At 37.4% G+C, this 27,993-nt stretch overlaps 1 protein-coding gene across 1 annotated transcript in view; it reads left to right on the top strand.

The window, feature by feature from the left end:
- The window catches only part of LOC103705362 (HAD-superfamily hydrolase, subfamily IG, 5'-nucleotidase), a 56,025-nt gene that overhangs the window by 8,261 nt on the left and 19,771 nt on the right, over nt 1–27,993 (top strand). Inside the window, exons 3-10 of the mRNA XM_008789030.6 lie at nt 10,610–10,868; nt 10,970–11,271; nt 14,333–14,410; nt 16,062–16,282; nt 22,018–22,110; nt 26,589–26,672; nt 27,594–27,710; nt 27,860–27,965. Of these exons, the coding sequence (XP_008787252.3) occupies nt 10,610–10,868; nt 10,970–11,271; nt 14,333–14,410; nt 16,062–16,282; nt 22,018–22,110; nt 26,589–26,672; nt 27,594–27,710; nt 27,860–27,965 (1,260 nt within the window). The remainder of the gene's footprint in view (nt 1–10,609; nt 10,869–10,969; nt 11,272–14,332; nt 14,411–16,061; nt 16,283–22,017; nt 22,111–26,588; nt 26,673–27,593; nt 27,711–27,859; nt 27,966–27,993) is intronic.

Raw genomic sequence — 27,993 nt, 5'->3', positions numbered from 1 at the left:
AGTTGTATAGGTTCGTTGATGAGCCCGCAAAACCAACAAGGTTCTTGGTGAGCCCGCAAAACCAAGTGTATAGGTTCGTTGGTGAGCCCGTAAAACCAACTAGGTTTTTGGATTGTGAGCCCGGAAAACAATCCAACTGTAATCCGCGTGATTATAGTGAAATCCCAAGGGTACGCTTGGGGAGTGGACGTAGGTGCTAAGGAGAGCACCGAACCACTATATATTGTGGTGTTTGCATTGTGCTTGTGCCTCTATTTTCTCTTGCTTTATCTTCTATATTGCATTAGCATAACTCACTCAAATAGCCTAAGAAAGCATCTACCGCACTTAACTAAGAAAGTTTTTAAAAGCACCAAAAGTTTAAAAGAAACCAATTCACCCCCCCCTCTTGGATTGTCACCTTGGGCAACAAGTGGTATCAGAGCGAGGTGCTCTAATAGTGCTCATTGATCTAACCATCAAGAGTTAAAGATCATGACAACCCAAGTGGGAGGTGCAATGAGTGAGGGGCAATCCACAAATAGACCACCTCTATTCAATGGCACAAATTATGCATATTGGAAAGCTAGGATGAGGATATTCATTCAAGCTTCAGATTATGAGGTATGGCAAGTAATCACTAGAGGACCTCACACACCCACACTCAATATAGAAGGCACTATCATACCCAAACCAGAAATGGATTGGAACGAAAATGATAGAAGACTAGCACAATTGAATGCAAAAGCTATAAACATACTTTATTGCTCTTTAGATGTAAATGAATTCAATAGAATATCCACTTGCTCCACTGCCAAAGAAATTTGGGATAGACTTGAGGTCACACATGAAGGGACCAATCAAGTCAAGGAGTCAAAGATAAATATATTAGTACATAAATATGAATTGTTTAAAATGGATTCTACCGAATCCATAACTGATATGTTCACTCGCTTTACTGATATTATAAATGGACTCAAAAGTTTAGGAAAATCTTACTCTAACTCTGATTTGGTGCGTAAAATTCTCAGGTCTCTACCAAGGAATTGGGAGGCCAAGGTAACCGCCATACAAGAAGCAAAGGACCTCAACGCACTGCAGCTAGAGGAGCTTCTAGGGTCACTCATGACCCATGAGTTGACAATGAGGCAAAACTCAGAAGATGAGGTCAAGAGAAGAAAGCCCCTTGCCCTAAAGACTACCACCCCTAGACAACAATCTGAATCAGAAGACTCAGATGACGATGAAGATATTGATGAGGAAGGGATGGCAGCACTTGGGAGAAAATTCAGAAAATTTATGAGAGGTAAAAATAGATTCCATAAAAAGAAGCCCTTCTCTAAAGGTAACTCAAACAAAGAAAAGGGTAAGGACAAAGAAAAGGAGAAAGAAACCCCTATTTGCTATGAGTGTAACAAACCCGGGCATTATAAGATAGATTGCCCAGATTTGAAGTGGATTGCAAGAAAACTGAAAAAGAAGAATTTTATGGCCGATTGGAGTGAGAGTGAGGATTCAAGTTCAGAGGACGAAGATCATCAAGACATGGCCCAAATATGTCATATGGCCAATGACGATGAGGTGTGTCTTACAGCTGATAAAATGGAAAAACGATGGTATCTTGATAGTGGCTGTTCAAGACACATGACCGGTGACGAAGATCAGTTTGTCACTTTGGAACCAAAGAAAGGTGGAGTAGTTACCTATGGAGACAATGGTAAAGGTCATATCATTGGAAAGGGTAAAATTTTCATTGCTCCATCTATTTTTATAGAAAATGTTTTATTGGTTAAAGGTTTGAAACATAATCTTCTTAGTATAAGTCAATTTTGTGATAAAGGATTTAAAGTTACATTTGAAGCATCTGTATGCATTATCACAAATCCTAAGGATAATAGCATTGTACTTATAGGACAAAGGCAAAGAAACATTTATTTAGTAGATCTTCATGAATTAGGTAAGAAAAATGGTTTATGCTTAATGACTAATGAAGAAAAGAAGAATGAAACTAGTTGGCTTTGGCATAGAAGACTAGGACATGCTAGTATGGAATTAATATCAAAACTAGTTAAGAAGGAACTAATAAAGGATGTGCCAAAATTAATTTTTGAAAAAGATAAAATATGTGGACCATGTTCTCTAGGAAAACAAACTAGATCATCCTTCAAATCTAAAAATGTAGTATCAACAACTAGACCATTTGAACTCATACATATGGATTTATTTGGACCTACTAGAACTACAAGTCTAGAAGGAAAGAAATATGGACTAGTTATTGTTGATGACTTTTCAAGGTATACATGGGTTTCATTTTTGGCACATAAGAATGAAGCATTTTCTGAATTCTTGAAACTATATAATAAAATAATAAATGAAAAGAAACTTACATTGATAGCAATTCGAAGTGATCATGGCACGGAATTTGAAAATCAACACTTCGAGGAATTTTGCACTGTAAATGGAATATCACATCAATTTTCAGCACCTAGAACGCCTCAACAAAATGGGGTTGTTGAAAGGAAAAATTGGACATTGGCAGAAATGGCACGTACAATGTTGTGCGAGTCAAATCTTCCAAAGTACTTTTGGGCTGAAGCTATAAACACCTCTTGCCATATTTTAAATCGAGTTTTAATACGACCTATAACTAAGAAAACTCCTTATGAACTTTGGAAAAATAAGAAACCAACTGCAAAATATTTTAAAGTGTTTGGGTGTAGATGTTTTATTTTAAATAATGGCAAGGAGGACTTAAGTAAATTTGATGCCAAGTCAGATGAAGGTATCTTCTTAGGATACTCCACATCTAGCAAGGCATACAGAGTATTCAATAAAAGAACCCTAGTAGTGGAAGAGTCGGTCAATATCATATTTGATGAGTCTGATAGTGAGTCTGCTAGGAAAGAAAACTTTGTTGATGATGATACAGGAATTATCGACTTTGAGAAGTTAAAAATTGATGATGTGCCAAATCAAGATAAGGGAGAAGATTGCGTGCCACCACAACCCCAAGATGTGCCAAAAGAATGGAGGTATGCACATGGACATCCCAAAGACTTAATTATTGGTGATCCATCTCAAGGGGTAAGAACTCGATCTTCTCTTAGAAATTTAAATGATTATCTTGCTTTTGTCTCACAATTAGAACCTAAAACTTATGAAGAAGCTGAAAAAGATACTAACTGGATAAATGCCATGCAAGAGGAATCAAATCAATTTAAAAGAAGTAATGTATGGACATTAACTGAAAGACCAAAGCATAAGTCAATAATTGGAACAAAATGGGTATTTAGAAATAAATTAGATGAAAATGGAGTAGTTATAAGAAATAAGGCTAGACTTGTAGCTAAAGGATACAATCAGGAAGAAGAAATAGATTATGATGAGACATTTGCTCCAGTAGCTAGATTAGAAGCTATAAGATTACTTCTAGCATTTGCATGTTTTATGGATTTTAAATTATATCAAATGGATGTGAAGAGTGCATTTTTAAATGGTATTATTGAGGAGGAAGTATATGTAGAACAACCTCCAGGATTTGAAAATCATGAATTGCCAAATCATGTGTTTAAATTACATAAGGCATTATATGGTTTAAAGCAAGCACCTAGGGCTTGGTATGATAGACTAAGTAAATTTCTGCTTGAAAATGATTTTTGTAGAGGAAATGTAGATAAAACTTTATTTATCAAAAGAAAGGACAAAAATCTATTAGTGGTACAAATATATGTAGATGACATAATCTTTGGTGCCACTAATGATACTCTATGCAAAGAATTTGCTGATCTAATGCATGGAGAATTTGAGATGAGTTTGATGGGAGAACTAAGTTTCTTTCTAGGATTACAAATCAAACAAACCAAGGAAGGCATTTTCATTCATCAAACTAAGTATACAAAGGAAATACTAAAGAAGTTTGGGAATGAAAATCATAAGAAAATTGGCACTCCAATGAATCCCACTAATAAGCTAGACAAGGATGAAAAAGGGAAAAGTGTAGATATTAAGCTCTATAGAGGACTAATTGGATCCTTGCTCTATCTTACGGCTAGTAGACCCGACATTGTATTTAGTGTAGGGATATGTGCTAGATATCAATCGGATCCTAAGGAGTCACATTTAAGTGCAGTTAAGAGGATCCTTAGATATTTAAGAGGAACCACCACCATTGGGTTATGGTACTCGAGAGACTCATGTCTAGATTTGCTTGCATACTCAGATGCAGATTTTGCCGGATGCAAATTAGATAGAAAGAGCACAAGTGGCACATGCCAATTCTTAGGAAACAATTTAGTATCATGGTTTAGTAAAAAGCAGAATTCAGTAGCACTATCCATAGCCGAAGCTGAATACATAGCTGCTGGTAGTTGTTGTGCTCAAGTATTATGGCTCAAGCAACAACTAGAGGACTATGGAGTTAAACTAGAAAATATTCCTATTAAGTGTGACAATACGAGTGCTATCAATCTCACTAAAAATCCAGTTCAGCACTCTAAGGCCAAACACATAGAAATAAGGTACCATTTCATTAGGGATCATGTGCAAAATGGAAATGTACGCATTGAGCATATATGCACAGAAAAACAATTGGCCGATATATTTACAAAACCACTGAGTGAAGATAGATTCTGTACGCTCAGAAGAGAATTAGGTATATGTGATCCTTTTATTGAATGAATATGAAAGGAAGTTAGTAGTCTCACGATACATTCTTCTAACTTCAAAAATCCCATGAAACATGAGTCAAATCTGTTGTCTATAAATTTCTTACTCATGTATCAATGTCCCATAAGGAGCTTACAAGGATTAAAAGCGAGGAAAACTTTTTAGAAGCAAAAAGGGAGAGAAAACCAAGTTCTGCACTTGGGTCGACCCAACCCAGAACAAGGGTCGACCCAACGTTGAGTCGACCCAAGAAAATTCTTGAGTCGACCCAACGTCGGGACCCCACTGTTAAAAGGGGGCCCGAGAGCTTATCTAGGGCACTGTTTGCCCTTTGTCTCCTTCCGAAAAGCTTGGTCCCCACTCTCCAATCTCCACTAGACTCCTCCAAATAGTAGATTTCTTTAAGATCTTGGAGAAATGGGTCCCAAACGAGCCGTAGCCAAGAGATCCGGAAGAGTGAGCCGAGTCCAACAAGAGGAAAGGCGCCCTACCGAGCCTTCTCCCGTGTCTCCACGACGTGAGGCACGTGCGGAGGTCCCTCCTCCTCCTTCCCCCTCAGTGCTTCTTGCAAGATTTGCGGGGAGGCCGGTTACTACCGGAAGAAGGATCCATTCGGAGTTTTTCAACCAAGAAGGATTTCGAATTTGGGAATGGATCCAAAGACAAGGATGGGAGTATCTTTGCTCCCTTGATGTGGTGATTTACCCCGGGTTAGTCCAAGAGTTCTACGCCTTCCTCAAGACTGGTATGGGAGCGCTTGTTTCAGATGTTAGAGGGATTCGGATCCGTGTATCCGAGGAGAGCTTGAGTGAGCTTCTACACCTACCTTGCACGGGAGCTATTCCGGAAAGATCAGATAACAAAATGAGAGCTCTTCAGCTGATCATGGAAAATGAGAACTTCGATTTCTCTCAAAAGGTAATAGCTAGCTCTCTTTCCGCCGAAATGAGGTTGTTGCTTAATATGGTAAATAGGATTTTATTTCCGAAGACCGGGAGATTCGATCTCATCTCAGAACGAGATCTTGCAGTTATGGAGTGCATGATTAGGGGGATTCCCCTAAATCTTCCGGCCATGATATTGAGGCAAATGAGAAAGGTAATAAGCAGCAACAGGGTATCATTACCTTATGGTATGATACTTACATTAATCTTCCGTCAGCATGGGTTACCTCTCGAGGAGGAAGCATTCAAGAATCTGCAACCCACAGACACGTACACTGCACGGTCACTCATACGCATGGGTTATGAGAAAGTGAACGGGCAGTGGATACATACTGGTGCAGGCATTCAGGGTGAGGCACTAGAGGGAGAGGCACCAGAGGGTGAGGATGAGGAGCCTATGGATCTTCCCACTGCACCCTCAGAGGCTGGACCATCGTCATCTGCTCCTCCGACAGATACGGATAACTTCTGGAGCAGGATGACAGAGCTCATGACAGCTCAGGCGAGGACTATTACTGACGGGCTCACGAGCCGATTGGACGCCCGCTTGGATGTCATGTCTGCTGATATCAGTGATCTGAGGCAGCAGATTGGAGCACTCCGGAGAGAGAGAGAGAGACACATGGACCATCTGTGCCACAGGCTGCTGAGTCAGAGATATCGGCACAGAGTCATCCAGCTCGACGTGCTCCACGCCAGACCCAGTCACACCAGACTCGACCTCCCCTCGCCACGTATGCTAGGCGGATGAGGACTAGATCCCAGCCATTAGATTCCCTCTAGGCTGATTTTAGCATCTATGTTTAGAGCCTAGGCTAGAAATCTAGTTCTCATATGTATCTTGCCTTTTCTTATATATATGTATCTTGTTTTTCCTTCATATCTTTAAATCTTGATTGAGGAACATTGTACTTATTTTGGGAATTAATGTATGAAAAATGTTCCTATTTTGATCAATGAAGTCTAAAGCTTGTTCTTTATTGCATCTTTTCCCATATATGTTTTTGATGATAACAAAAAGGGGGAGAAGAGAAGGAAAGAGTATTAATTTAGGAAAGAGTGTATATAAGAGAGAAGAGAAGAGAAAGAGTAGGAAAGAGTGTATATAAAGGAGAAGAGAAGGAAAGAGTATTAATTTTGTGAGTAAAGAAGTTTATGAAAATAAAAGAGGAATAAATGGGCAAACAAATTGAAAATCATATAAGAAAGATTACATATCTAAGGGGGAGCAATTTGCAACAATGAAAATCACAAAATCAAAAATTTCTATCAAGATTCAGAATTTGGCACATATAAATTCAGAATTTGGCACGTACCTCTCGCACCCCGATACATAAGCTGAAACTCATTTATTATCTCAAATTTTTGAAGTTTTATTGCTAATGAATTATAAATGAAAGGGGGAGCCATTCAAAAAGTCAAATTGGCAAATTTTTAATGATATAGGGAGAGGTTTCACTTATATATATGAAAAGCTGAAATTCTGAAATCCAATCCCTTTTATAAACTGATTTTAAAGACAAGTATCAATAGGCTTATACTCTTTATTTTGTAATCATCAAAAAGGGGGAGATTGAGGATGATGGTGTTATTTTGATGATTAACAAGCAATTATTTAAAGCATGCTATAAGTTAAATTGATACTTCATTTATAAGTTCATTACTCTCAGTACATATGCTTAATTGAAAGTATATATATGGTCTTGTTCATTTGGATGGATCTAACCTTGAGATTGCAGCAAAGTGTGAATTGAGTCGACCCATAGGTTGATTGGGTCGACCCCGGCACTTCAAGGAATCATCTGGCACACTCCTGCAAAAACAGCACAAATGAACAGTGAGTTGGGTCGACCCAAGGTAAGCATGAGTCGACCCAACCTCCAAAGAACCTCAAAACACAAAGGAAAAATGTTCTCTGGATTCACTGAGAGGGTCGACCCACACAGTGGTTGAGTCGACCCAAGCTTGAGTCGACCCAAACCCTGAGAGGGTCGACCCAAAGGCAAGACAGAAAGACAGACAGAAATTGGTTCTCTGGAATTACTGAGAGGGTCGACCCAAGAAGAAGTTGAGTCGACCCAAGTAAACTTTGAGTCGACCCAAACCCTGAGAGGGTCGACCCAAATGGAAGACAGAAAGACAGACAGAAAATGGTCTTCTGGGATTACTGAGAGGGTCGACCCAAGAAGAAGTTGAGTCGACCCAAGTGAAGTTTGAGTCGACCCAAAGAATGGTTGGGTCGACCCAAGTGAAGGAAGTTTGAAATTCATGTTTCTGTGTTCTCTGATGAGGGTCGACCCAAGGAATGTTTGAGTCGACCCAAGGCCAAGTTGGGTCGACCCAAGGACAGGTTGAGCCGACCCAACCACGGGCTGAACAGTAACGGCTAGTTCTGCAGATGTACTTTTTGTCTTTTCCAAGGCTTGTAACGGCTAGTTTTTCAAATCTGACGGATGGGGCTTGACCAAAGAAGGTGGGAGGCTATTTAAAGGGCACTATTCATCAGAGAGAAACAACTTTTTGAGTGGAATATCAAAGCATACACAAGAAAACCAAAAGAGCCCTAATCTTCTTCATCAAGAGCTTCATCCAAGAATCAAAGAAAGGGATTGAGCACATTCAAAGAGGCATCAAGAGCTCCTTCCCCCCTTTGAAGAGTGAAGCATTCTTGGCAAAGAAGAGCAAGCGAACTTCAAAGCGATAATTTCTTTCTAACTCTTCTTATTGTTCATATTGTCTTATATGCTCATTTAGGAGTTAAATCTTTTATTTTCATTTGCTTAAACTCTTTGTAAAGGTTCGTTGGTAAGCCCGTAAAACCAACAAAGGTTTTTGGTGAACCCGTAAAACCAAAGTTGTATAGGTTCGTTGGTGAGCCCGCAAAACCAACAAGGTTCTTGGTGAGCCCGCAAAACCAAGTGTATAGGTTCGTTGGTGAGCCCGTAAAACCAACTAGGTTTTTGGATTGTGAGCCCGGAAAACAATCCAACTGTAATCCGCGTGATTATAGTGAAATCCCAAGGGTACGCTTGGGGAGTGGACGTAGGTGCTAAGGAGAGCACCGAACCACTATATATTGTGGTGTTTGCATTGTGCTTGTGCCTCTATTTTCTCTTGCTTTATCTTCTATATTGCATTAGCATAACTCACTCAAATAGCCTAAGAAAGCATCTACCGCACTTAACTAAGAAAGTTTTTAAAAGCACCAAAAGTTTAAAAGAAACCAATTCACCCCCCCCTCTTGGATTGTCACCTTGGGCAACAGATGGCATGCAAGAAATACCAGAAAAAGTTAGATGTGCTATAAGGATTACAATCAATCATCAATCAACAAAAGATTTAAATATAAATTCTATCCAAGTGAACTCATCTTATGATGCTGGTGTTTTCGACAAGCCAAGTTCCGGTACAGTTCTGCATGTTTGTTAATCCTTGTTTGATCCAGGGCCATAGATGACCAATTCCCTGGAAGCATAAGAATAAATAACCCTACCATCCATTTGGCAACATCGTATACCTATCAGCTATGAGCTCAAATTGCTTAAGGAAATAATAAATTTTATCAACTATTCTTATCTCCAACAAGGTTCGCTGTCTCGGTACCGGATCACATGCCGGTGTTACATTAGTACAGTATGGTATGAAATTTTTTGGACATACCGAGTGTCGGTACGCCATCCGTACTGAGTACCGGTATCGAACCGGTACAATTTGTCCCGTACCGCTTGGTTCGGGTTGGTATGATGAACCATAATCTATAACTTTCAGCATAAGTGGATTATAACTAACCTTGCAATTCAAATTTGTTTTTTTGGAGATCGCATGCTCTTTCCTAAAAGAAAAGTGGCCGGGTATAGATTAGAAATGTATGGTTCAAATAATTTCGAGGCTAAAGTAGGAAACAACCCATATGGTATCTTTCTGACAGAAATTTAATATATAAACAAAGTAAATGTATAAAACTGAAAGAAACATAATAGATCTTTATAGATACAACTTTAAAAGAGAATCAAAGTGGATTGAGTAAAGTAACTACTTACCATCTCAAGACATTCTTGTTCAAGACACACTGCTACCCAAAATAAAAAAGCCTCTCTCATGGTTCAGAATATATGTTTTTGTCGTTCACATCATTTGGTTTCTTTTTTCCGCCGTCGATCTTTCACCACCCTCTCATAATGATTCTGAATCTTTTTTTAAGCATTTTTTGATATGCTTATGCGAATTCCATCTAAAGCCAATTTAAAAGGAAAAATAGGCGCTAAACTTTCTCGCACATGAAGACAAACTTGCTTAGCATTGGTCCCATAGGAAGAAAAGCAAAAAGAAAATGAGATGCCACGGTCTCTCTCATCCAACAAAATAAGCAATCCAAGCCAATTGGAATGGAATCCCCTTCTCCGTCCTTAATTTCCTCAACTGGCTCCTTTCCTTCTTGCTTCCGCTCACTCGCCGGAACGGGAATAGAAAGCCACCGACCCAGATCCCGTCACCCCGTGTCACATACCGCCCAGCTCAGCTCACCACTGGCCCACTCCGCCCGCCCCCTCGTGGCCTGAAGTCGTAACCGAAATTCCCGTCACTCCCCTCCACCAATACTTCATCCGAATCTACTAATCCATCCCGTTAAAATACTCCCATTTTTAACCTATTCCTTAGCTCCAAGAAGACATCCATGCTACTCCCGACCATAGACGGACGGTCACTGATCGATATCCAAATAGTTGAACTAATATTTACGCTATTCCGAGAGGCAGTATACCTCTCTTCTCCCCCACCACCCCAGTAGGCTAGCCTCGCAAGCTTATCTTGCGACCGCCAGCCGTTATTCGGTTGGCGTTCCCCGCCATTCCCCCTCCCCCAAATCTTGTACCTGCGGTACACGCTAAGCCCGACCTCCTTGTCTCCTTGACGCAATCAAGTAGTGGAGTATCTTGCGGAAGTGGAACCCCTCGGCATATGCTTCCCATCTGAATTTGTTCTGGGGACCATCGTATCTCGCCTCGGGAAGGAGGTGGTAGTGGATGCCTTCGACGCCAACTGGTACTCGAGTGAGAGGAGGGGGGACGGGAAGACGGGAAGGCGGAGGACCCGATTCTTCTTACCCGCCGCCCTCCAGATGCCTATTTAAACCTCCAAGGATGCGGATTACGAAGAGACCCGTCGCCGCCCTTTGCCTCTCCGTCCTCTCCTCTGCTCACTCCGCTGCCCGCCGCCCGAGGCAGCGCACCTCCGCCTCCCGGCCCTTCTTCTCCTCCTATTCCTCATTTCCAAGAAGAGGTCGGAGCTCTCCCTCTCCCTCCCTCTCTTGTTCTCTTCTCGATTCTTGATCGATTTCGTTTCTCTTTTGCTGACTATTGGTGTTTCAAGACTCGGATCAGTGAGCAGTCGATCCGTGGGGAGTAGATCGATGGTGGATGTGGGGATTGACGAGAAAGGAGAGGGGATCGAGAGTGGTCATTGCGATCAGGGTCGGCATATTTGGTCGTCGCCGGGGTGCGGGCTGGAGACTGCGATGGAGAAGCAGATCTTCTGCAATAGATCGCTGAATATGAAGAATATTATTGCGGTGGGGTTTGATATGGATTACACGCTGGCGCAATACAAGTCGGAGACGTTCGAGTCATTGGCGTATGACGGGACGATCAAGAAGCTGGTTCGTAATCTAGGGTATCCTCCTGAGGTTCGTGGGCTTGGAATCTTGGCGACATTCTTCTTTCTTTTTGTATAATATGATCTTGTTTTTGGGCTTGGTAATGCTTTATGATATTGGCGCATGTTTGCAGGGAGAATCGTTTTAACTGAACTTCTTGGGGTATTTTTGTGGTTTTCTTGATGTTCATCTTATATTGCAACTGACGTGACATTTGTGGTTCTACTCTGTTTCAACTTGTTGTTTTCATGAGTTCTCTTAGATTTTTTTTTTTCCAAGAAAGAATTTGTTGAAATCTTTAAATTCCATCATAGTTCGGTGATGAAATTTAGTGATTTTTATACCGAAAATTATTTCGTGAGGCATTGCTCATCTATCCTGACTCCTGAATTAGGACTGGAAGCTATTACACTTATGGATGTTCATTAATTTCTTGTTTCTTGTTCTGTATTTCATTAAATGGGCAGACGACGGAAGTTCTTGGGATTGTCTTTCATTGGTTCAGATTCATTTTGACATTATTGGATTCAACTAGGCTTGTCTGGGCTCACCAAACAGTTTAATCACTTTCTCCTTTTTCCTTTCTATCTTTTGTCAATTGGCCTAAATCATTTTTTCCTTTTTCTTTTTTAAGAACCCAAAGCGCAAATTAGCTTATCCTCTAAGAAAGATCATTTAAGTTTAGTTGTCTATTGTACATTATAATAACTCTAAAAATGTACAATTTCAGTTGTCTTTAGCCTCAAATTTTTACAGGTATGGATGCAGAAATAACCAAGCATTCTCTCAAAAAAAGATACTAATAATTCTTTCAAGAAAAAATATTTTCCTCATGCCTTAGAGGGCACAATTTTTAAGAAAGAGAACCATTCAGGAATAAGCTTGAACTCAAAGGATGGATACTTTTGGGCACATTATAGCAGAAGGTAGTGATGGGATCCACAGATTGGCTATGAACCATGGCAATAAAGTCAAGCTACAAACATGGGGTCCATGACAGATGAGGAAAACTATGTTCATTAACCATTAATTAATGAAATGGAAACTTAGTAAGCTAGTTTTCAAGACTTTGAACATTTAGAAGCAGAAAACTTTGTTGAATAACTTTGGAAATCAAAGAGCGGAGTGCTTTGCCAACCTGATATTTAAAATTATGACAAAAGTAGGAAATAATTGTGGCCTAACAGGCTTGAGTGGAAAAAAAGCCGTAGATCTGAGGAACACAACGAGGATGATATTACGTTTGAAAATGCACATATTGCATGCAAGATGAGAAAAGGAATATTTGAGAGGGTGATATGAATGTACTTAAGTTGGTGCAACTACATGGTTTTGTGACTTGTTGCAATCCACTCTTGTATGTATGAGTGTTTTGCAAAAAAAGAAATTTTGAGTATGTAATGGTTGACCTCTGTAAACTGGTTAAATTCATAAATTTATTTGAAATATGTAAAGCATGGAAGCATTGATCAACCACTGGATATTTTTCAAAGGAAGGTGAAACATGCATGCTTGTTGATTGTTTAGGGACCACCTTTGTGATGGGTCTAAAAAATTGAATCCCTTTGTGGTGTGGATCTGAAATATAGAAAGGGACAAAGAATATAAGTTGGAAGTAGAGGAATATGGCTGTGTGATCATGGACTCAAAACCTACTATGTTGAGGATGGCAACGTGTTGACACAATGAGCATAGCAGAGAGAGAACAATTAAAGTGGCTGCAAATTATGCTATTAAGGATCTAGACCCACGTGTGCTTCTTGGCAATTTCTTTAGTAATATATGAAATGTAATTGGTGCTATTCAGGCTTTCCTTATTCATCATTTATTGAAATATTACTTAAAGTCTTTGTGATAATTGAAGTAATTAAATGTAGGGTCATCACTCATAAGACCTGGACCTGACCCATACACTACTTAGACCCTTTCCAGTAGTGTTTTAAATGATGCATGCAGCTGCATATGTAGATGCGGTCAAGGACAATAGTGCATTGGCTATATGCAATTACTAAATATAGTTATGCCATATATAGGTTCAAAAGGTGGTTCAATTAGCATTGTGCGGTTGCATTTGTGGCGTGCTTAGTATCCTGCAACTGCATATGTAGCCTCTTAGCATTATGTGGCTACGTGCACCCAACTCCTGTATGAGCTTGTGCAAATGGAGAGGGTTCAAGCAAATGGTTAGGTCGGATGTGGATTTCATAATGGGCTCGACAGCAATAGGTACAAATTACTAAGTAGTAAGAACTACTTGTAAATAGCTATCCTTATTAGTATTACTCCTAGTGATCCAAAAATATTACTATCATTATTGTTATTTCTATTGTATTTAGTATGTATTATTTATTTTAATGGTTAAAAAATACTAACGGCATATGTGCCTGCATACTATATATGTGTTGTGGTCCTTTAACTACATGCATATTGTGGCTACTTTTTCAAACAGTACGTTTTGGACCCATAGACTATTTGGATAGATATAGGTCAAAAGATAGACCTATAAATATGTTGGGTGTCTAGGTCTGAATCTCTCTACCAAGATTCGCAATCTCGGTATTGGATCCTGTACTGGTACTATGTTGGTATAGTATTGGTATGCTTGGTGCATGTTCAGTTCAATGTACCGAGAGTCAGTACGCCTCTCTTACTTAGTCTCAGCTCGATACTAGTATTCATATGGCGCACTCGATACGGGCTGGTAAGCACCCGTATGGTGAACCTTGCTCAACCTTGCTCTCTACTATACTCCTAGGTTTGATTCTCTATGATTATAAGTTGCATTTGTTCTTCCAATTCTTTCTTGTCAAAAAGCTCAACTCTTATCTTTTGAACCTTTAATTAGGAAAGTTATTACTTGATATATGGAAATTTATGCTATTTCTTTTAGTTCCAAAAGCATATATGTATGTATGTATGTATGTAGGTATGTGTGTGTATGTATGGGCTTATGTGTATATGTATGTGTGTGTGTATGTATTTACATGTATATACATATTTATGTATATCCCCTCAATAACTTTGTCTTTATTACATAAGCTTCATGTTTATTGCCAAAAAGATTTAAATGCTTGTTTTCTTTGATATGCAGTTGTTGGAATGGACATTTGATTGGAAGTACATGGTCAGAGGTCTAGTTCTTGATAAGAAGAGAGGCAATATCTTGAAGGTTAGTGTTATCTACTGTCATTGCTTTGGATTTACAGGCTTGTATTTCAATAGATATAGATATAGAAAGAAATTTCTTGTTCACTCATTTATCTTAGTTTTATGCAGCTTTATAAAAAGTCTATCAGCCTCATATATGTTTAGTTAATCATTTCTATGGTAGATTGTTGAGGGTTTTGGCTTATTACATTAGCATAAGATTTTCCTTATACATTAAGGTTTCAACGACACAATGAAAAATTAAAAAAAATGAATAGTCCAATTATTTGTGGTATGTGCCAATTGAATTAAAAATCTTAAGCTAAATATTTTTATAAAATTTAGGTACTCTTTTGTTTAAAATGACAAACAACGTGGAGAAACCTAAGGGTTTGATCAACGTACGCCATCTTGGTATTGGACCCTGTATCGTTACCATATTTGTATAGCATCCGTACTGGTATTGTATGGTATGCCCAGTATGGGGCATACCGTACCATACCAGGTACCAGCCCAAACCGGGAGGTACGGGGCATACCGTACCATACTAGTTCGATACCGTTTTTCGGTACGGGTGGCATACCGACACTCGGTACACCAAAAATTTTTTTGTACTGTACCGTATCGATACTATGTTCGTGTGGCACAGGTACAGAGTCTGGTACCGAGACGGCGACCCTTGCTGTGAACCTTCATGTGATGCTAGGTTTGAATATAGCTCTCGTAAAGTTATCTTGGAGAGGTGGGTGTCTTTGGACTATTACTTACGTGTCATATTTTTTAGGATGCGTTTCTGTTAATTGATCCCTTATGTCATATTTGTAAGACACTTTTACTATGAATTCAGCCATTGGGACTATGTCTTAGCTTAAACTGTCTCATACAATATGAAAACAGTCCATTATTGGCTTGGTCCTAGCTTTTGTGTTCATGAAGTCTGACAATCCAAGCTTAATTGGCCATGCGTGTCTGCTCCTTTTGTCTGATCCACATAGACCAAGTTCACATTCTATCTTTTTTACTTACGGAAATTCCAGTTGTCTCGATTTTTTTCTTTTCTTTTTACAATGGCTTTGTTTAAAGTAGATTCTAAATGGAAAACTCACTGGGTTATCATATGGGTTATGCATGTCAAATTTTTTGAGAAAGTTATTAGGAAATCATTTATATGAACTCTGAAGGAATTTTAGTTGAAGCATCATACTTTTGTACCTCTTCTCCAGACTTTCCGTGTTGAAGGTGATACAGTAAAAGCCAATTTCAGGGAAAACAGTTGACACTAGCTTCCTTGTTTTCCCCAATTTTTATGGTCAGACAACGAGAAAATATGTTTCTCTTTATTATGAAATGTGATAATACGGAATATGTACACCGTTTAAAATCCCTTCTGTCGTATACTTTTAGCACAATCACTGTGTTTCTAGTCACTGTTTTGATGTAGATATGAGAAAAGCATTTTCAAATTTCATTTGATATGATAAATTTTTACCATAATATGTTCGCTGAAGACACTTCATACTTATGGTGCAGCTGGACATATTTTAGGTTGTATTCTGGGTATTTTTAACTTTCATGTCTCATATGTTACAGAGCAAATCATCAAATATTTCATCCTCATTTTGTGCCTATTTCTTTTATAGCAAGTAATAGTAATGAGGTAGTTTGTGTTTCAGATGGATCGGCACAAGTATGTCAAAGTAGCGTACCATGGCTTTAAGGAGATGTCTAAGGAAGACAAAATTGCAACTTATGGAAACACATTAATACGGGATTCATTTGATGAGCCAGACTATGCTCTTGTAGATACACTTTTCTCTCTGGGTGAAGCATATCTATTTGCTCAGCTGGTTGACTTCATGGATAGTAACCCTGGAAAAGTTCCTTCTGGCAAGGAGTATGTGCTTCTGACCCTGACATGTTAATGGTTTTGTAAATAAAGGGCTGCATCATAATTTTGCTTAGTTGTAACTAAAATTTCTATTATTAAAATAAATACTTTTGCAAAACAGCAAGTTTTTCTATAAAGTTATTCAAGAATGGAAGAAATGAAAATTTTAATTTTGTGATGAATCGTGTACTTCATCATCAATTATATGTTTGAGTATTTTGGAAAAACCAGCTTTGAGGCAGCATATCATGTGTGTGCTAGTGGTTATGGATTTGCAATTTATTTAAGCTGCTAAGAAAAGATATATGTATGTGGTAATATTATGTATCTGGTACCATTTTTTGCTGTAAATAGCACTTTCCAGATGCAGGAAGGATTATAACTTTGAAAATGCATGGATGTCCTGAATGGGAATGTTGTCGCGCACTCTATGTTGACATCTTTCTTCAGATCTATTATGAATTTATGATAGTTATGTATGTAATTCTTTCCATCAGTCATTACAGTTTCAACTTCTGTTTCTTGGAATAATTTATCTTTTATTAATTATTTCAAATTAGTTTTATATTTGCATCATGATTTTTATTAGTTCTAATGGACTTAATTAACCACCTTTATCCCCATAAGTAATGCCTGGATATCCAGCACTTGAGGTCTACCAAATATTTTTAGTTGATTATTCTATGGGTGTTAAACTGCTGTTTCATGGTTATAAAGTGAATTAACATAATCATTTTGTTTCCTTCCAACATGGTACTTTGCTTATTTCTTGGTTCGCCACTGCTTATATGGTGGAAAATTTGCTGGTTTATTCTCCTCAAAAACTTTGTATTGCCAAAATCCATGTTGTATATTTGAAGCAGGTTAACCTCCTTGCTTCTCTCATGGTACAACCCTCTTCCCACTGAGCCCCCTTTCTCCTTGGTCTGTAGAGACAAAATAGGACTGGTGCCAACAGTTCATGATGGAATAAAGGGCCTTGGCCACCTAGGCACCCGCCTTAGGGTTTTGCATCAAGTTTGAGTATGAAGAATGAGTTCTGCATGGATACATTAGTATTAAATGTTATTAGCACGTTCAATTAACTTACTAATATTTTTTTTGTGAATTTCTATTTTAGTTTTCTTAGAAGTAGGATTGGAAGATGCCATGCTGAAATCTAGGTGAGGGCAGGATAAAAGCCAGGTCACCGGTATCCAAGACCCAGTCACCTGACCATCTAAAGCAGTTGCCACCCTGAAGTTACTAAATCACCTGACCATCTAAAGCAGTTGATCTTTTGATGCCTGCCTAGGCACTTGCGTAGCACCTAGACTAGCTCTGTGGCCAGTTATTTGCAATCTAAAATCCTTTAAAACATTGTGCTCTATGCATTGGGTTTACTTTAAAAAATTGTCCTAAACAAGAATCCAAGAGCCTTTTCTATTACTGCATGTTAGAGAACATTCTTTGTCACAAGGCTGTTGACAAGTTATAAGAAATGTGCAGGATACAAGACTATATGAGCCTGAATCTATATGCATTGCTCGTATTGGCCTGTACTATCGTTCATTCAAATGATGTGGGTCTGACATGTGCTGATGTGGGTCGGCACATTATTTTCTGCTCAAATAGAGCCAGATATACCTGAAGTTGATTTCTTGTTTTGTCTTTTCTTTTATTTATTATTTTTTTGGTGTAAGTGTGCTTGATTAATATTTATCCACTCCCTACACTAAAGTCACTTTTAGCCATTTGTCTATCATGTTTTTTTAGATCTCATTTGATGTTAGTTCAAGTTAGTCTGGAGGTTTTGATTTTCATAAATTGTGTAATCCATGTCTTGAAGTTGTCATCAACAAGAGCAATGTGTTCAATTTGACAAATGGTTTTAGGTTTGCCTAGTTCTGAATTGTTGTTGGGTGATTAAGGCCCTGTTTGAGATTACTGTTGGCAGTAGAGCTTTTAGAAGTAGAGCTTTCATGAAGTAGAGCTTTTGAAAGTAGAATTTTTATAAAAAACTATTTGCTGTTTGGTAGCTACATTTCTGAAGTGGTGTGCAGCTTTAACATATATTTGGTAACCAAAATGAGAAAGTGCTTTTGGTACGATAAAATGACCATAAAAGATATTGCTTAGTATTGCATAGTAGAGTATAATACAATACAATATTACATATTAAAATATTATTATTTTGTATAATATTTTTATAATATAGTATAATATAATATTGAATACTATAGCATAACAATATAACATAATATGATATGATATGATATAATAATGTATTATTAATAGTACAATATTACTACAATATATATAATGTAATATAATATTATTATAATTATGGCATAATATATACTATAATATTATATAATAATAGTGTAATATAATATAACAATATAATATAATATAATGGATTAGAATCTAATGTAATAGTAGATTATAATATAATAGATTTTATTATACTATAGTATAATAATATTGTATTATTATTAAAATATTATTATATTAGATTGCATTATTGTAATATAATAATATTATATTATATTATATGTTTATATTATAATAATATAACGTTATTATAATATAATCTAATATATTATCTTGTTATATTATTAATAGTATATTAGAATAATATAATAAATTATATTATCGTAATATAACTATTATTATTGTAATAATATAATATTATCATTGTAATAATATGTTATATTATGCTTATAATATAATATAAAATTATATTATATTATATATTATAATAATATATTATGATATGATATGATATAATATACGATGTAATCATGTGATTATAAAACATGTTATTATAAAGCAACCATAAATGCATAAGACAAAATGGATTGGAGTTCCCTTGAGCATGTATTTGGCCGATATAACTTATCACTTTGTGTTGTTGCACTCTAGTATTTGGTATTGGTATGGTAGGCAGTAGGCACTAAATGATATGACATGCATTACAGTGGCAATTACTGATTAGCAATAGGCCTGATACATGCTTATGTTTGCTAGCCTTAATCATTAGCGGGCTGGTTGCCTAACAATGTTATTTAGAAATGGAACCGAAAAATAGCTTCAGTCCCTTCTTTTAGCACTTGCTAAAAAGTCAATTTTCTGCTGGTATCCAGGACACTTTGTGCATGCTACATTTAGATGATATATTGTTGGATGATGAGACTAGAAAATGTTCCAACTTCCAAGTTTTATATGAGTCATGGAAACGAATTCATAGAGACTGAAGGGTAAAATTCTTGTAGGCCAATGATCTAATTCATGGAAGGCAACTTTAATGAGAATATCTATGGAATCAATGATATGGCTATAAATAAGGGCAATTGGTGGGTGAATTAGGTTAAAAGCATAGTGGATGAAGTGGTAGACAGGCAGCTAAGGTGCATATGGCTCTGGTCTGTTGTTCAATCATTTAGCCATAATTGTTTATTAGCCATAATTGTTTATAAGGAGAAATAAGTCAAGCTTTATTTTGTTGCTCATGGTGTTGGTTGGTGAAGAGGTGCCTATGCATATAAAGCTGAGATGAGGGTCATTTGCAAAGGCTGTGATTGGTCAGAGAAAATCTGAGGAGGTCTCCTATGTATAAATATCCTTGTTTCAAAAGACCGCAAGTGGTGGACAGGTAGCCAGAGGGGGCCACTTAGGTTCCTGGTAACAGCAGAGGTAATGTGGCCCAAAAAATAGTATAAAAACTAACTGATATAAGGAGAAATCTTATTCCATCAAATGAAAAAACACGGAACAATTTAATAGTAAGCAATAACTTGGCTACATAGAGTATGCGGCTAGGTGGAGCTATCTATGCAGTGAAGGTGGCCTCCTTTTAAAACAATGTATGTTTTAGGAGTTATAGCTATGATATAATGACTTGGTTTGTAGCATAGTTGCCTGAATTGGGAGAATGGGTGGGAGCAAGAAGTGGATCTCTTAAAGTTTATGAACAAAGAATCGTCTAACAAGGTGTTGTGAGAGCAAGATCTGGAGAGATTTGAAGCTTATTATGCATCCTGAGAAGAAGATTCTGGTTAATAATGTGTGTGTGACCAAGAATCAAGCCTAGCATAGTGGATGTTGGTATCAATTTATAAGGTGTCAAAAAGGGTATTAAAGTCTTAAGAATTGGAGAGAGGCAATGACAGAAAATTTAGAGATACTGCTAATTTTAGAGGATGTATGTGCAATAAGAACATTGTTGTAGAAGTTCTTGTAAGGTTGACCATAGTTCAAATGGAAAGGCCTAGCTATTTATTTCTATGATTATATCATGTCTGCTGACCAATTTCTAAAAATTCGGTTCTGAAGCATATTTCAGTTCATGTTTTATCTTTTGTTCCATTTTAGTTAATAACAGAACATATTGAAGCAAAAATGATGGAATATTTAAGTTATAGAATAAGAAAGAAAGTACAATTAGTTGCCGAAAAGAAAAAACTGTTCTTGCGGGATCAAGTCATTTAACAATATGTTGACTGTCATTGTCATACAGTCATTATTTAACCTACTATAGATTTAGGTGGAAGTTATTGTGATACAGTGTGGCTGCAGCCATCAGGAGCATGATTTTAAGTTTCAACTGAATCTTCAAAACCCAAAGTCAAATGCAGTAAAGCAAGGAGTCAATCTGAACTAGGGTTGGTTACAGAATTTGGTTGCAACTTGCAACAGAGTTTACTTATGACTCCAGTTTTATTGTATGCCTGGGCAATTTTGCTGCTTTCATTTCTTCATTTCTTTGAATTCCATGCAGCATTTCTCAATATGGATGTTTTGCAAGTTTTGAGAAGATTGGAAGCATTGTGATATTGCATTTTGAAACACTTGTGAGAATTATACTTGGGTCTAGTATTGGTTTTACTAGAACTTAAACTTCTTTTTGTTAAAATTACCGTCAAATGGTAAATTTAATTTTATAAAATGATGTGAAACATGATTGTTAATTTTTTTCACTTTCTGAAATAGTTATGGATTTTTAGAGTTTTAGTGTGAAAGTCGGCAGAACAAGGCATGCCCACGAGGTACCAAACAATGCAATAAACTTTAAAATGATGCCTGATATATTTCATTTACTTGATATGATTTTCTTTATGATCTTCCTTTTTTCAGAAATTTAAGATTTTCTTATTCAGTTGATCTTTCTGTCTGTAGCTACAGACTTACAGGAACTACAAAATACTGCTGAATCAAAAACTTGATAAAATTCATTAGGCCTAGCTGAAATGAAAATAGAAACCAAGTTAATGAACATTGCATAGAAGTAAGTTCTTGTTCTAGTTGTTGGAGGATCGATTTGGTGTTTCAAAATAAGAGGCCGATTGAAACTTTTCTGTTATATGTGCTACCTCTTTCTCTCTCTCTCTCTTGTTTTTTTACGCTTCTTCTTTCATTTATTTTGTGTCATTCCTTGAGATCTCCACCAACAAAAGAGTTCTGCTTTAAGTCTATCTCTAAAATGCATTCTGTACAAAGAAGAATAACTTGAGAAGGTTCATATAAATAGCTGATTGTGGGGGACAACAGATACAACTTCTGTTTAACTGGTATACTGGATTATTGCTTTGGGGTATGTTGTTTATTTATGACTGTTTTATCAATAAAATCTTGCCAGTTTGAGATGCGGCTTGTGGAATTGGTATCCGTCAAAGCCTTTACTACCTGTGTTCCTTCTTTATTTATACTAGCAATATCTTTTATTTGGTCTTTCAAAACTTTTGCATGCTTTCTTGGTGCAGCTATGGTTGTATGTACAAAGATGTAAGAGCTGCAGTAGACTTATGCCATCGTGATGGAACTTTGAAGCAAATGGTTGCTAAGGATCCTGGAAGGTAATTAATGAGGGGGTGAATTTTGTCTTTCCCATGTAAAGCTTTCAAACAATACAAATCCTTTCCTCATACATTTTTGTGTAAGTGTCGGATGCATGCTTTTTCTTATTTGGATATTCATGTAATGTTTAATTAATGAGTGGGTGAATTTAGTCTTTGCTATTAAAGCTTTTAGACAATTAAAATCCTTTCCTCGTAAAATATTATGTCCATATTTGTGTAAATGCTGGATGCATACTTTAGCTTATTTGGCTGTCCATGTAATGTTTAAGTGCTATTGGTTAAAAAACTGAGATAATATTTTATGCAAGGCAAGCTGCGTACTTGTACCTGTGACCCGTATCAGTCAGCTACCAGTGGAGGTGATGGCAAATTGGTAGTATGCATTGCCTGACGCATTCACTGGGATGTAGCTGAAGTGTAATCAGGATGTAATAGCTCTCCACATGTTCATTTTGCCCGTCATTCTCTACTGCTTTACATCCATATTGGGGAGGGCGTATGGATCTAAATCATCGATGGTGCCCCCTGTTGGAATCTCTGTAGACTTATGATCCGGATATCTAGGAGAGCCATCGGCACTCGTCCCGATTTTAGATATCCAAGAGTGCTTTAAATGTATGTAAATGATTGTATCTTAATTTGAAGATATTTTATGTGTATCATTTTATTATTTGCAACGGAAGGAAAACATAACATGCATCATCTATGTTTCAAATTTCAACCCTAAATTTAAACATAAAAACATCAAAAATCATGAGAAAAGCAATAAAAAAACATCCATCTTCTTAATTTAAGATCCAACAGAGACAACATTCTAAAAAAAGTTCCAAATTTCTGGCTCGCGGTACCGGCCGGTACGTACCGGACCGGACCGGTATCGTACCAGTCCGGCCGGCCACCGGTACGCCGACCGGTACCGGTACGGCGGACCTTGCTGTAGAGGGCTTGTTCCCTTTTCTGTTGCCAAAGGCTCTCATCATAGATGCTATACGGCTCCCGTATTTATTGATGCCTTTTTGACTGAAGAGGTCCTACTGAACTTTGAATCTACCCTAGCAGCCTTAGAATCAAAACTTGCCTGGTATTGTGAGGGTCCAAACCAAGGTCCGCCGTATCGGTACCGGTTGGCATACCGGTGGCCGACCGGACCGGTCCGGTACCGGTCCGGTCCGGTACGTACCGGCCGGTACCGGTACCGTACCGGTTGGTATGCGGTGGTTTCAAAAACCACAGCGCTAGGCGCTGTGGTTCTAAAAAAAAAAGTACCGGTGCGAACCAGCTGGTTCGCACCGGTACGAGGCAGGTACCGGCCGGTACGGGCTCCGAACCGGCCAGTTCGGCTAAAAAATCGGAAAATACCGATTTTTTAGTGGTTCCGGTACCGGTCTAGGACCGGACCGGCCCGTACCGGTACGGGCCGGTCCGGCATTCCATGGTCCAAACTAAGCCTTATGCATGGCCAGCTTGTTCTGCTGCTATTTGTCATCTAGGCTTGCCTGGTTTTGTGCCTCCTCGTCATCTGAAAAAGGGCTTCTCTAGCTCTCTCATGTGATAAGAAGGTAGTTGTGTTGCTTGGCGTTTCACCTTCGCCCTCTTTTAAGCAGTTTTTTACTTGGCCACCTTGAAATTGGCAAAGTTCTTCTTCATAAGCTGTCGGACCTCGTGCGAGCACTTCTGGCACATGGACACGTCAATAACCATTGGCTAGATGCTGCTTCAACCCGGCTACCTCTCCTCCTTTGAGCTCTATGTTGTACTAGTTGCACCTCCACTGGTGCAGACCTAAGAGCATTTGGCCATGCGCTTAACCTATATCACACTCTAGGTTCTTCTTGGATGGATCCATGTTACCAAGTTTACGTCAATTGGTATTTAGGCAATTAATTATTTAAAATTAGTAAAGTTAAATTGTAATTAAAAACTCACCAAATTAGTTTAGAAAAATACTTGTACATTATCTTTATGTAATATAAATTTTTTATAATTTTTACTATTAATTAAATAGTTTTAATTATTTTTCACAGTAATTCAATATTTAACTAGAAATAATCTAGAAGATTTATTTTAATGCAGAAACCTGTAGATCCATAACAGGGATCTATAGTAAAATTTTGTTGTGATGCAAAAAATATATTTTTTATTCAAAAAAATGCTTCCGAATTATCTATCCATAGTACTAATTTTTTTTGTATTGATAATATATTTTTACTAATTCTTAAATTAAAAAATAATTTTAAATATAAAAAATTAAAAGTTAATTTGAGCTTAGATCCATGTAGCATCATATCATTAATGCTACATATATTTTTCTAAACCCATGGGTATGCTTGGAAGGTCACTTATTTTTCAATTTTATTCAAATTTGGACCTATGTTACGACGCACATGATCGCACCCAAATATGAATAAATTAGCACCAATTTTTGATATAGAGTAGCATACGTACTCCTTAACATGCTTTTGATTTTACAGTAATTTTTTGTCTATTATTTTATTTTTAATCTGAAAATATATTTTTTAATTTAAAAACTTACAGATTTGATGAAAATTTATGATTTCAGTGCTATTGTGTAGATCATCCATAGATTTACAATATATCATGAAATCATCCCAAAATCAAAAAAATTGGCATGGTTTCCCTCTATTTTTCTATTTTATTGCCTTTTTTCGGGTTCAAAATGAAAAAGAAAGATGAAATTATGAGGGGGAGAGGCACATTGCCTTATATCGTCTTGGATCTAGTGTCAAATCGTCAAAATCTAGCAATTTTTTGCAATTTTTCATGATTTTGAAAAGAAAAATAAGAGAGAGGAGTTGACAAGGCACGAGAGGCTTCTCGGCACCTTTGTCAAATAATTGAGGGGAGGGGGCTCCAAACCGCTCCGTACTAGTGCATACCGGGTGGTCCGCACTGGTACTGCTCCGAACTGCTTGGTTTAGAGCGGTTCATGGTGTTTTCCAAACCGAAGAGCGGAACCAGGAGGTTCGGAGTGGTTTGTGGTGTTTTTTGAACTGAAAGCGGAATTGTCTTGGTTCCACGCTGGTTCAGTATGCCCCAAACCGGGCAGTTCAGGATGGTACTACCTACCTTCATGTATTTTTGAGGTTATTATATTGAATCTTGCTTATTGCTCACCTAAGTTTTTATGGATATTGTTTCTATATCATGGTTGCCTATTCTTGTGTATAACTTTCAGTAGTCATATAATTGATAGTTCTATTCCTAACGTCTTGTTTGTTCTGAAGTACAAGTTAGTTGAGATGCTTGCAATACATTGAAATGAAGAGGGGGAGAGGCACATTACCTTATTTCGGCTTGGACGTAGTGTGAAAACGTCAAAATCTAACATCTTTTTGCAATTTTTCATGGTTTTAAAAAGAAAAATAAGAGAGAGGGGTTGATAAGGCACGGGAGGCTTCTCAGCACCTCTCTCAAATAATTGAGGGGAGGGGGCTCCAAACCACTCCGTACTAGTGCATACCGGGCTGTCCGCACTAGTAGTCTGGTATCGCTCCGAACTGCTTGGTTTAGAGCGGTTCATGGTATTTTCCGAACTGAAGAACGGAACCAGGAGGTTCGGAGTGGTTTGTGGTTTTTTTTGAGCTAAAAGCGGAACTGTCTTGGTTCCACGCTAGTTCAGTACGCCCCAAACCGAGCAGTTCAGGATGGTACCACCTACCTTTATGTATTTTTGAGCTGTTTATATTGAATCTTGCTTATTGCTCACCTAAGTTTTTATGGATATTGTTTCTTTATCACCATTGCCTATTCTTGTGTATAACTTTCAGTAGTTATATAATTGATAGTTCTATTCCCAACGTCTTGTTTGTTCTGAAGTACAAGTAAGTTCAGATGCTTGCTATAGTTTAATGGTTAAACTTTAATCCATTCTTTGATGTTACGTAATAAAGTATGCAGTTGTCTATAAAAACATAAAATTTCAGATATATACCAGATTCAAGAAATGACTTCACAATACATGATATCTGAAAAGCTTGTTAAGCTGTGCGGTGCTTCTTTATGGTACTTTAAACATTTATCCTTCAAAACTAGTCAGTAAACAATTTCCAATTAACTCAACTTCTAAATGGGAAAAAAGAACTGTCACTCTACATCCTTTGACTAAAAGTCTGAAACTACTAGAATTCTAATGTGGCAAACAGGAACAGGATTAAACACTTCTGATGATATAGGAAGGGTAATATCTGTTTCCAGATTCCTATTATTTCTCATTTTTCAAGTTGCCATCATTTATGTTCAAAATTTTGCATATCACAATTTGTAGTGAATTAGACCGATATCTTGAATCATATTTGTGGACCTTCTTTTCCTATCCATGATTAAAGCATTAGCGATGCATTTTTGCATTGGTATACAGAATCCAGTCAATTTATGAGAAAATGAATCATGTCATATTGGTTTCTGCAACATTTAGTTATATGCCAACATTATCTTTTTGGAATTTGATTTGGTAGGTACATTAACAAGGATTCACGGATTGTACCTATGCTTAAAATGTTGCGAGACTCACACCGCTCAACATTCTTAGTCACAAACAGGTACTATTTTCTCCTTAGTTCTACTCTATTAGTTCTTGCCAATTAATTATTCCAAAAGAGCATTTTTCCTGTTAAAACATGATTGTAGTAATCAAGGTTTGCCATCTCAGTACTAGACTCCATACCGGTGCCACACTAGCATAGTGTCAGTATGGTACGATACGAAATTTTTTTGGCATATTGAGTGTCGTTATGCCATTGATACCGGGTACTAGTACTGAACCAATATGGTATGGTACGCCCTGTACTGTCTGGTTCAGGTCGGTATGGCGTACCATGGTAGTAATTGTATTTGTGTATAATGAGCTGATTTTAATCATATAAGAAATTGAAGAGGCCATATAAGCATAAGCAGCATGCCTATTTGCTTGCAAGCATGCATGTTAGTGTGCCTGTCGTGCATATATTTAGGAAAGATAGAGTTAGGAATGAGTGTTTGAGGAGAATCAGTCAAAATAGTTTGACCATGTGGTGTAGGTCAAAAAGAACCCTGGTAGAAGGTGTCTCTGGGACATTTTAAGGTTAAAACATATTCAAAGTGGTGAGGGGATATGCGGACAATTTTTAGTTTCAGAAGGCCTCGCCTTGAATAGAAACGTTTGAAAAAGTTATATGATTGTATCCATCAAGGGATCCACGGCCAATGGTGTAATGCTTGCATTGTACATATTGAAAGTCTTATCCATCTATTTGTTGTTCTCTATTGAATTATTTTTAATGTTTTACGAAAAAAATGATGTTTTATATTGCTTTCTGTTTCTAAGTGTTGTTTTTCACCCATAAAAATATATGACAAAATCTTTTGAGACATAGTATCATTAATATTACAATTGTGCCAATTGTTGTTTGACACTTTGACTTTTATTAAATCACTGGTTCCTGTTGTTTTTATCTCTTAACTGTATGCTCTACCAATTGCAGCTTGTGGGACTACACAAATGTTGTGATGAATTTTCTGTGTGCTGAACATAATTCATATGGTGGCTCTGCTTGCAATTTTCAGTGGCTTGAAAATTTTGATGTGGTTGTAACAGGCAGGTTCGCTATTTTGGACTTCATGTATTGATCCTCTTGGTTGTTTTGGCTATCTAGGTTTCTTGATTAGTGACATATATTTCTTTGTGTGTAAGGAATAAGATCTTTATAATCTTAAATGTAGTTTAATGGAATCTTTTCAACTTTTACAGCTCAAAGCCAGGCTTCTTCCATGAAGAAAACCGTGCAAATCTGTTTGAAGTTGAACCTGAGTCTGGAATGTTACTTAATACTGATAATGGCACTCTAATACCTCAGGTTAGTCATAATTAATGCCAGGTGCCTT

The sequence above is a fragment of the Phoenix dactylifera genome, chromosome 9 (genome assembly GCF_051530095.1).
Source record: "Phoenix dactylifera cultivar Ajwa chromosome 9, Ajwa_hap1_PhDact_Kaust_v1.1, whole genome shotgun sequence".
NCBI lineage: Eukaryota > Viridiplantae > Streptophyta > Magnoliopsida > Arecales > Arecaceae > Phoenix > Phoenix dactylifera.
This window is presented reverse-complemented; position numbering and strand designations above follow the sequence as displayed.